General features: G+C 49.5%; 1 protein-coding gene across 1 annotated transcript; it reads right to left on the bottom strand.

Annotated features, from left to right (window-relative positions):
- Nucleotides 1-1,215: 1,215 nt before the first annotated feature.
- LOC106814640 (E3 ubiquitin-protein ligase BRE1A-like) lies at nt 1,216-2,485 on the bottom strand (the record flags this gene model as incomplete). The annotated part of the gene is made up of 3 exons (XM_014818977.1): nt 1,216-1,266; nt 2,126-2,206; nt 2,435-2,485. Coding segments are annotated over 3 exons (183 nt in total), but the record flags the coding sequence as incomplete, so codon positions are not given.
- Nucleotides 2,486-11,092: the final 8,607 nt, after the last annotated feature.

The following is an 11,092-nucleotide window of genomic DNA, read 5'->3' as shown; positions in this document are numbered from 1 at the left end:
TACAGTGTCCATCACATGGACAAATACGTGATTTAAGCAACATATTGAATTACGTAACTGGACAAACTCGCCGTTCGTGAATATAGAGCCGCTGGGATCGCGACGTCGGTGTGACGCATGCGTACAACGCGACCAGATTTTTCCTCTTCGACCTTTACCAGTTAAACGCTACCAGTTAGTAATAATACGGCTTTTTGTGTACAATTCCCTTCCGCCCGCACTCTTAAATTGCGACGAATATCATCACACATTGATTAAAGTAAAGTGCTTTCGAAAACTTGGCAAACATGGCTGACGTTATTAGTTCTTTTCACAGGCGGTGACATCATAACAAAATAACCGCCCTCCCACCTTTATCAATGTGCTAGCGAAGAGATCTTAAGAATCTCTGTGATGTGGGAAAACGTCACGTGCGTGTGGACATACTCGGTCCGTCCGACGGCAGCATGCAGCTCAAATGTCGTCTGCGCGGCGGCGGCAGCAGCAGCAACAGCAGCAGCAGCAGCAGCAGCGGTAGCAGCAACAGCAGCAGCAGCAACAGAAACAACAACAGCAGCAGCAGCAGTAGCAGCAACAGCAGCAGCAGCAACAGAAAAAACAACAGCAGCAGCAGCAGTAGCAGAAACAGCAGCAGCAGCAACAGAAACAACAACAGCAGCAGCAGCAGTAGTAGCAACAGCAACATCAGCGGCAGCGGCAGCAGCAGCGGCGCCGGCGGGGATGCAGGCAGTGCATCCGGCAGTACATCCGGCGTGCGTGACGCAGCACGGGTGCAGGGAATCACGGTGCGGTGACAGGGTGGCGACAACACGCCGAGCGTCCTGATGCGTCACACACCCTGTCGCTGTCGCCTCGCTTTCATGTACGCGCTGCAGCCGCCCGTGATGGTGGGAGAAGGTGAAGTCGAGGATGGGGTGGGAGAGGGGAAGAGCAGAAAAAATTTAGGAGTGACGGGGGAAGAAGAAAAAGAAGAAGAGGTATACGAGGGGAGCGGGAGGAGGAGAAGGAGGAGGAGGAGAACGAGGAGGAGGAGAAGGAGGCGGAGGCACCTGAAGATTCTTAAGCCATGAGAGAATATGTATTACTGGGGTTTAAAACATTTTGTCGCGTGATGTTTTTTGTTCATTAACTTTCTCTTTCGCTCTCTCTGCTCTCGTCCTCTCTCTCTCCTCGTCTCTCGTTTCGTCTCTACTCTTTACTCTCCCTCGTCTTCTCTCTCTCTTTCTCTCTTCTTTCGCTCTCTTCCTCTCTCCTTCTCTCTTCCTCTTCTCTCTCTCTCGCTCTTCTCTGTCCTCTCTCTCTCTCCGTGTCTCTTTCTCTCTCTCTCTCTTTCTCTCTCGCTACTCTTCTCTCTCTCTCTCTCTCGTCTCTTTTTCTCTCCATCTTCTCTCTCCCTATCGTTCTATCTCTCTTCTTTCTCCTTGCTCCTCTCCTCGAGCTCTCTCTCTCTCATCTCTCTCTTCTCCTTTCTCTCTCTTCTCCGCTCTCTCTCTCTGGTCTCTCTCTTTCTCTTCTCTGCTCTCTCTTTCTCCTTTCTACTTCTCTCTCTCGCCTTTTTTTTTTCTCTTCTCTCTCTCCTCTCTCTCATCGCTCTTTCTTGTCTCTTGACTTCTCTCTGTCGCTCTCTTCTCTTTTTTCTCTTCTTCTCTCCTCTCCTCGTCTCTCTTTCGCTCTTCCTCTCTCTCTCTGCTTTCTCTCTTTTCTCTCTTTCTCTCTATCTCTCTCATACTCTCTGTTCGCTCGTCTTTCCCCAATCTCTCTCTTCTGTTCGCTCTCTCTCTCTCTTTTCTCTTCTTTCTCGCTCTCTCTCTCTCTCTCTCTCTCTCTCTGTCGGCTCTCTCTCTCTCTTCTCTTTTCTCTCTCTCGATCTCTCTCTCTCTCTCTTATCTCTCTATCTCTCTCTCTTCTCTCTCTCTCTCTTCGCTCTCTCTCTCTCTATGTCGCTCTCCTCTTTCTTTTCTCTCTTTCTTCTTTCTCTCTCTCTCTCTCTCGCTCTTCTCTTCTCTCTCTCTCTATCTCTCTCTCGCTCTCTCTTTTCTCTCTTCTCTCTCTTTCTATCTCTCTCTCTGTCTTCTCCTCTCTCTCTCTCTCCGTTCCTTTTTTTCTCTCGCTCTCTCTCTGTCGCGTCTCTCTCTTTTTTTTTCCGGGGACTCTCTTTCTGTTCCTCTCTCTCTCTCTTTCGCTCTCTCTCTCTCTCTTTATCTCTCTTTCTTCTCTCTTCTCTCTCTCTGCTCTCTCTTTTCGCTCTCTCTCTCTCTGCTCTCTCCTGTCGCTCTCTCTCTCTCTTTCTCTCTTTCTCTCTCTCTCTCTCCTCTCTCTCTCTCTGTCGCTCTCTCGTCCTCTTTCTGCTTTCTCTCTCTTCAGATCTTCTCTCTCTCTCTTTCTCTCTCTCTCTACTCTCTCTTTTCTCTGCTCGATCTCTCTTTCTCTCTGTCGCTTCTCTCTTTTCTTTTCGATCTTTCTCTCTCTTATCTCGCTCTCTCTCGCCGTCTCTCTCTCTCTCTCTCTCTTGGAAACGTTTGTCTCTCTCTCTCTCTCTCTCTCTCTTGTCGCTCTTCTCTCTCTCTCTCTCTTTCTCCTCTCTGCTTCTCTCCTCTATCTCTCTCTTCTGTCGCTCTCTCTCTCTTTTTTTCTGCTCTCTCTGTTCTCTCTCTCTCTGCAGCTCTCTCTCTCTCTTTTTTCTCTCACTCTCTCTCTCGTCTCTGTCGCTCTCTCTCTTCTCTCGTCTTTCTCTTCTCTTTCCCTCTCTCTGTCGCGTTCTTCTCTTCTCTCTCTCCTCCCTTCTCTCCCTCGTCTCTATCTCTCTCTCTCTCTGTCGCTCTCTCTCTCTTCGTATCTCTGCTCGCTATCTCTCTCTTCTCTCTCTCTCTCTCTCTCTCTTTTTCTTGCTCTCTCTCTCGCTCTCTCTCTCTCTCTCTCTACTCTCTCTCTTAGTCTCTTCTCTCGCTTGGTATCTGCAAGCATACCAGAGTGCCTTTAAACAACACGTCCTCTAATCTCATAATTCGTAGTTTCCCACCGGCATTAAATTTCCAGCACAGTGGATTTAACGCACGCGGCCTACTCCGCGTCCTTTACTTTATGGTCAGAATATTTGTTTTCTGCTAAAAATACGTTAATGAAAAGAATGCTCCAGCTAGCGCGAGTGCCGGATCCGGCAGATTCACGCGCATCGCGCACGAATGCGGTCCGATTGATGGAAGAGTCACGGCTCGTGTGACCTATCCGCAAAGCATGCAAACACGAGGCATTACGCTCATCATCGGCTGCGCGGCGTGCTGTCATATTACACGCAACGCATGTAGCTACACCGCGCGTAAGCTTGCAGCTGCGAGGCGTGCGGGATGGAGTGGATTACAGATATCTGCCGTTCGGGTGGTTGGATTATTCGCGCGCGAGTTGGCGCCGCCGTTTATTCATTTGTAGCTGCAGGACGAGCGACGTGGCTTTGGCCGATCTACTGCGGATCTCTTCGCTGTGTGTGTGTGTGTGCTGTGTTAGCGCTGGTGCGTGCGCTGCCGTGCGCCGGCGCGCGCGGCGACGTGTGTTCTGTGTGTGTGTTGTGTTGTGTGCTGCCCTTGTGTGTGTGTGTGTGTGTGTCATGATGGTGGCTGATGTTCGTGTTGCTGCAATATGAGGCGAAATATTGTGCTAAAAGCGGGAGGGGTGTGGGGTGAGAGAGGAGGAGGAGATATTTGCTGAAATAGGGGTAAAGAGCGGGAAATGAACATATAGGACAGATATGAAACGAGCGTAGCGGAGATGGAGAGAGAACGAAAGGGGGAGCAGATCGGAGGAGAGAGAGGAAGAAGAGAGAGGTTAGAGAGAGGAAATGGGGAGAGAGAGACGAGAGAGAACCAGTGATAGACTAGTAGAGGAAAGGAACTATGTTGTTGGGGCGGAAATGAAACGTTGGGGAAAGAGAGGTGCGCCCAGCAGTGAAAATTAAAGAAGAAGCATTAGAAAGCAGCGGAGAAGAGAGAGAGGAGAAGAGAGTTAAGGACAGTAGCGAGTGAGAGATAGAGGGATTATGGTCGTTACAGCCAGGGAAGCGTATGTCGATAATGGCCATGTGTTTTATTGCAGTGAGTTTCCTCGCAAGTAAACCGTAAAGTCATGCGGCGTTTTTTGCTTGATTCCGATCGAAACTGTTATAGAGCTGCCCTGCGTTGGTTTTCGGGTGGTGTCGTCTGTTCAACGATGACGTGGCAGGAGCGTGTCGTGGTCTGGGGTGGGGGGGGATCACGGTACAACCATCGTCGGCCGCTTACGCCTCTCTACCCTCAGCTTTGCCCCGCGTGCGCTATTGGTTTTAATTCAGTACACGATCGTCCATCGTCTCGTCGCATGCGTCTTTCATCGAGCTCGAATTTAAATATTTTGATTACTCTTCCTGTGCGCGGTAGTGCGCTGCGGGCACCATCGACACCGTCGACCCTGAGTAATTAGTCGTCGCTCGAACCTGGACGTGCAAATGACATGCTTCCAACAACAAGAACGAATGCAATCGAGTGCGGACATTCCTATGCGAGGCGGGGTCATGACGTCATCAATTGATGTTGTGCTCCGCAGTTACTACCAAATCTCGCGTTCCGTGCCGCCAAATTAGCCCACACACCACACATTCGACTCTTGATCCTGCGTCCCTAGCGGGCCGGACTTCTGGCGCGTGAATTCGCGCAAGGCAGACGCCGCGTAAGAATCGAATGCCGTCAACGGACAATCGGGCGGGCGGCAGGCGGTTGCAACGAAAGCCGGCCGGCGGCGGCGGCGGCGGACGGCGGCGGAGTTACATAGTGGAGCTCTGCCAATCCGGGCCGAATTCACGCTAGAGCTCGACACGTTTACGACCGCACGTAGTCGTCATCAGCGCGCATGCGGCGTACGGCACACCGGGCTCGTCATTGCAAGCCCTCCAGCTGGCCATGGAAGCCTTCTCCTCGATCTCCGCAGGCTTGATGCTGATGGGAACGCACCGAGAGGATGTTATGAGCAGGACGGTCTGATGCTGTGCTCGCGCGTACGCACGGCGAGGTCTTCTAATGGACAACTATATACTACTCGCGATCCCGAGCATGAGCCCTGGCTGCACACGCCGTAATGTCGGATAGATGCCACCATCCTCGCTCAGTTGTTGCTATGTTGCCGCTTTTATGTCATTGCTCGACCTGCAGCTATGTATCTCAGACTGTGAGTAGGAGAGAATCTCCGAGAAGAGCGGGAGGAGAGCACTCATAGCGGCTGTGAGAGAGAAGGAGGGAGGGGGAGATGCCACAATGAGACTGACTGAGAGAGACGGAGGAGGGAGGGATGGGGAGCGACTAGAACTGAGAGGCGTGGGAAGAAAAGAATATTGAAGATGAGAGAGAGAGAGAGAAGAAACGCTAGCGGAAGAGTCGCATTATATAAACAGGGGTTTCTGCAACGGTTTGGAGAGGGGAGTAGATTGGATGGATGCAGAAGTGTGAGGCTGTATTACCGAGGCGGGACTGCAAGCATCGAACTGAAAAGAGGGCATTCGACACGTAATTTTTATAACGTAAGCGGGACGCAGCTGTGCTTTCTCTCCTCTCCTCTCTCCTCTCCCTCTCTCTCTCTCTGCTCTTTCGCCTTCAGTGAGAGAGAGGTAGATAGAAGAAGAGAGAGGGGGGAGAGAGAGACAGAGCGGGAGAGATGGAGAGAGGAGCGAGAGAGAGAGCGAGAGGGCGAACGAGAGAGGAGAGAGAGAGAGAAGAGAGCATGCGAAAATAGAGAGATAAAGAGAGCAAAGACAGAATAGGGGGGGGGGGGATAGAAGAGAAAGCATGGGAGAGAGGAGAGAGCGGGGGGCTAGAGATGACAAGACGTGAGGTTCGCCCTTACTAGTTGTTTAGTTTTTTGCCTGGCTGTCGTGTGAAGATATTTGCATTTAGTTTAGGCCGCGTTGCGACAGTAATATGTCCTTTCAAAATCTCGGCAAGGCTGGGGTTAAAAAACCCATAGCGTGTTTAAAGCTTTTGCCCCATTAGTTTTGCCTGTTATGTAGGGCTAATTGTGCTGACGGCGCGCGCGGCGTGTGGCCAATGTGTAGTGCGTGCCGCATGGGGGGCGTAGTGTGTGTTGGTCGTGATGCGGTGTGGTGTGTGTGCGGCGCGCGTGTGTGTCTGTGTGTAGCGAGGATCGTGAGTATTCATATGTTGTGCGATGCTGTTATTGGTTACGGTATCATTGGCCAATAAGCGTCCAATAGGAATATGTAATTATATTACCTTGAAAATAAAAGTTACGGAAACTCTTCCCATCTAAGTATTTACGAACGTGAGCAAGAGGACATGATGGCATGCCTGAGTTCTGTCATGCCCTCCGTCCTCCCATTGTCCACCTGTTATAGACCGGATCCACGGTCCATGCGCCTAGCCTTGAACTTTCGTCTATTGCATCGACACCGCGTATATTGCGACCGATTTAATTCGAACTCTCTTTCAGCCACTCCGGTCCTTCTATCCTCGCTTACTACCTTACTTGGACTTCACTCTCATTCCGCCTCCCTTCATTTGTGAAAACTTCAACCGCGATTTGCTTCTTCCGTGTCTCTCTATCTCTCTTTCTCTCTACTTTATTCTTTCATCTCCTCACCGATCACAAAACACGTCCACAGCAGCGCGACACACTGGGGCTGGACGCCCTCCTCCTCTGTTCTACACTTCATCGTAGCAGGTTTCCGGTACCTCATATTCTCCTCTCCAGCTCTCCCTTGGTGGATCTCTCATAGACTGTTTATCCGGCTTAGTTGCGGGTTTTGCGCAAAATCGTAATCGACGGTCGCCATATGTCACGATGAGTTTGGCGTTGGGCTAACAATAGACGGCAATTGCTTCTATAGGCCACTCTCAAGTCTGGTTGGATATTATGTTTCTATGCTACCGAGTGAGTCGCCCGTGATGTCACGTGTACGTCAGTGTGTAGTCGTGGCCTGACCAATCACGCCGCCATCCAGTATGCTATGAGGCAATACATTAATATTTGACGCCGACAAATAGCCGCGCGCGGTAAGGGCCGACGATTCTTCTTGATGGTTGATGGGTCGTTCTCGATCCCATCTGTTTTAATTTTTTTTTTTTCTTTTTTCTATCTTTATCATTTGTGTGTTGTGTTCGTGTTGTATTAGTGTTATTAAATTTAATTAGGGTTAGGGTTAGGGTGAGCGTGAGGGTTAGGGTTAGGGTTGCGGTGAGTGGATAGGGTTAGGGTTGGTTAGGATAGTTAGGGTTAGGGTTTAGGGTTAGGGGTTCTTGGGTTTTTCGCATCAGGTTATGTGCTGATGTAGCATCAGCAGCTAGGGCTGAATGAATTCACTGTATTCGAGTAAGTCCGAGGTCGTGCGTGGAGTTACACTGACGCACCGCGAACACGTCGGTGGCATAGAAACATATATTTCACCCTTCAATGGCTCCCTAAAAGCGAGAAGGTTCTTCTGTATATACTATATATACTATATATCTATTACGTGACATTGTAATTATAACGTTGTAGGAAAGCTATTTATGTCATTAAAATATTAACTATAGCTGCGTGTCGATTTAAATTATATTTTTTTTCTAAAACTGTACATTGTTGAACTCATCATCGATTTTTTCATGGAGCCGGGTTGTAATTATTCATCGCAGGCCGGGCGGCCTCCGGTTTTTTTTGCCGCCTTGGCAATCCCTCGCCCGTTTACATGAGGCTTGCGAGCGCGATTACTGTACTGTATACCAGCATTCCCAGCCGCATCCGCTGCTTTGTATGATAGATGTCTCCAAGACGGCCGTGTTCGGTCATACCGATTCCACTCCTTACTGGACGTCGTCTTCTCGTTATCGAGCGCTAATCATGTCCGAATCGGCGGGCATCAGATATATAATTAATATAGCCAATATAAAGACAACCTGGGGTCCGCTTTCTTCCTGTTGACAGCCACCTACCTACGCAAAGTCGGCGAGTGTCGTTTCCTTCCCTCATACGCCCTCACCATGCCGCCCTCAATGACTGGGACGGTTCGCCGGTTTCTCCTTTCACATAGCCACTACTGCCGCATGGGGGTGTGAGTCGTTTATCTCACATACTTCAGTAGATGCTGACGCAATCTAGCGGGGTCCGTTTTCCCTACATCAGCCCCCTACATGCGAGATGGGGCGAGCTCGTTTGCTTCCTAATATCATCTCATGCCGAATGTAGGGAGTCGTTTCTTGCCCTAGTAGCCACTCACTGCCCTGAATGGGGAAGGTCGTTTCTTTCTTCATAGCCCACTACATGCCAATCATGGGGCGCTCCGAAGTCTTCTCCTACACTAGCCATTACATGGCGCGGATGGAGGGAGTCCTTTCTCCTACTGATCCACTACATGCCGCATTTTATGCATTGAAGTTGGTCGGTGCTATTTTACGCGGTGTTGAAAAAACTATTCAATTGTTACTATAGAGAGGCTGAATCCGTGGGTGGGATGTCAGTGTTTGAGGGAACGACGGGGAGAGGGGACAATTCAGGATTTTAATGATTAAGCGTGAGAGGTATTGTGAGAGCTTACCGAGAACAAACCTTTTCTCTCCCTGACCCGACACCCTCTTTCTCTCCTGCCTCTGCTGATCTCTGCCTCTCTGGCTTTCGGTATCTCTCTGCCTCTCTCTCTCTCTCTCGCTTCTCTCTCTCTCTCTCTCTCTCTCTCTCTCTCGTCTCCCCCCCCTTTCTTTCGACTCTTTGTCTCCCCTTCTCTTTCCTCTTTTCTTATAAATCTCTTTCTCTTCCCTTCTTCGCTCCCACTCTATCTTGCTCTCGTACGCTCTTCGCGCGGCGTACATCATGAGGCCTATCCAGCATCTCTCTCCTCTATCTCTCTCTCTTCTCTCTCTCTCGTTCTCTCTCTCCTCTCTCTCTCTCTCTCTCTCGTCTCTCTCTCTCTCTCTTTCTCTCTCTCTCTATCTCTCTCTTCTTCGCTCTGCTCCTCGCTCTTCTCTACTCTCTCTCTCTCTCGCTCTCTCGCCTTCTTCTCCCCACTTTTCTTTCCGTCTTCTGTCTCCCCCTTCTTCTCTCTCTTTCCCCTTCTAACATCTCTATCTTTTTCTTTCTCCATCTATCTGTTTTTCTCGCGCTCTCCGGCGGCGTAGCCAAGCATCTTTCTCTTTTTTTTTGCTCCCTTCTTTTCTTTATAACCTTTTATCTCTCTCTCGCGCTTCTCTCCTCTCTCTCTCTCTCTCTCTTTCGGAGGCTTATCGTGCCACAGGTTTATCTAGCATTCGTTCTCCGCCGGCTATTGTACCCGTGCCTATCTTCAGGCTACCAGCACACGCGTTGGCGTTTGCCATCATAAGAAATAGGATGATGCATCATCATACGACTGATTCTAAAAAATCACACGACGCTCGCACGAGTGGCGATTCGTTCACGCAGCGTAGCCGCAAATAATGAGATTCCACTCCGAATTAATGTTGAAATTAACGTCCCGTAATTCCCGTCAGGTTTCACGCTTCATTGACGATCGTTGTCGCGGATGGATCCGCGTCATAATTCCTCAGTCGTTTATCAAGAGAATGGCTCATCAGCCTATCCGCCCGTAGTCAACGTCGTCTGCGTGACGATGTGTCAGGCTGTCTCGATTTTTTTCGACCTCGATTATTTTTTTAGTAGCGCAAAACCGATATTTTGATTTTTTTGTGCGGCGCATGTACGCTTTGTCAGAGTTGTCTTCCGTATGTGAGAGTTATGATGATGGCGGTAGCAGGGGCACCCGGCAGTTAGATGCGATATGATATGACTACTAGGCACTTAGGATATGACTACTAGGCACTAAAAAAACAACAACCTAACCCTAACCCTAATCCTAAAAAAAAAAAAAATTAATTTAATTAAAGTGCCTAGTAGTCATATCATATCGCATCTTTCTGCCAACAGCGTACGTAGCACGGACTCACGGACCGAGATTTCTCAGGTGGAGAAACATTATCCCGTCGCACCGCCATCTAGCGGTCGAAATATACCGGTCTGTCCAGAAGTGGTCGGATCTTCTCAAATGATTCCTATAATCTTCTCAGTTATAATGTCTTTATATAGTTAGTCATCTGATGTCTAAGGAGTCGTCTGGATTTTGATATAATATTTATATATATCTTTCGCATATATTGATCGGGGAGTGCATGTGTGTGTTGTGCGTGCGTGCATGCGTGCGTGCATGCGTGCGTGCGTGCGTGCGTGTGTACTTGTGTGTTTATGTGTGTATGTGTGTGTGTGCGTGCGTGCGTGCGTGCGTGCGTGCGTGCGTGTGTGTGTGCGTACGCGCGCGTGTGTGTGCGCGTAAGCGTGTGTGTGCGCGTAAGCGCGTGTACTTGCGTACTTGTGTGCTTGTGTGTGAGTGTGCGCGTGTGTGCGTGCGTTTTAGCGTGTGCGCGCTTGCGTGTGTGTGTGTACATATGCTTGTATGCACATATATATATATATATATAATGAGAAGTCTAAGTGGAGACATTCTTCTCTGTTGCAGTGTTCGTCATGACTATCGGACTGATCGTCTATCCCCTGGGCCTCGGCTCTCCGCTGGTGCGCGCCCACTGCGGCCCGTCGGATATCTACGACCCAGGCGACTGCCGCCTTGGCTGGGGATACATGCTCGCCATCATGGGCACCGTGCTTGCTCTCTTCTGTCCGATCTTCTCCCAATACACCACGGTGAAGTTCTCCGAACCGGACTGCAGCGTCACATAGATGGCGCCAGCGTGCTGCCGACGAGGTCGTCTCCGTGACGTGTTTCCGGCTTCGAACGCCAAAGTTTATGTCCGTTATAACCGTGTTGTCGATGCTAATGACCTATGACCTATGTATGACGTGGTTATGTATAACCTTACACATAGGCTTACAACTTGCTATACCGCTACATGTGCAGAGAGAGCAGCCGCGGTACTGACATATGTGTGGTTATGTGGGACTCGACTTTGACATATGTGGTGCCACCTGGCGACAAGGTAAACTTGTTTCACGTCGCAGATGCCAGGGCCGACCATATATATAGGAATATGGTCCAATGGTTTTGATATATATATATATATATATATATATATATATATATATATATATATACTACTCT

This window comes from Priapulus caudatus, unplaced genomic scaffold (assembly GCF_000485595.1).
Source record: "Priapulus caudatus unplaced genomic scaffold, Priapulus_caudatus-5.0.1 Scaffold955, whole genome shotgun sequence".
NCBI lineage: Eukaryota > Metazoa > Priapulida > Priapulimorpha > Priapulimorphida > Priapulidae > Priapulus > Priapulus caudatus.
Note: the sequence above shows the minus strand (reverse complement) of the source record. Positions and strands in the feature narration are given on the sequence as shown.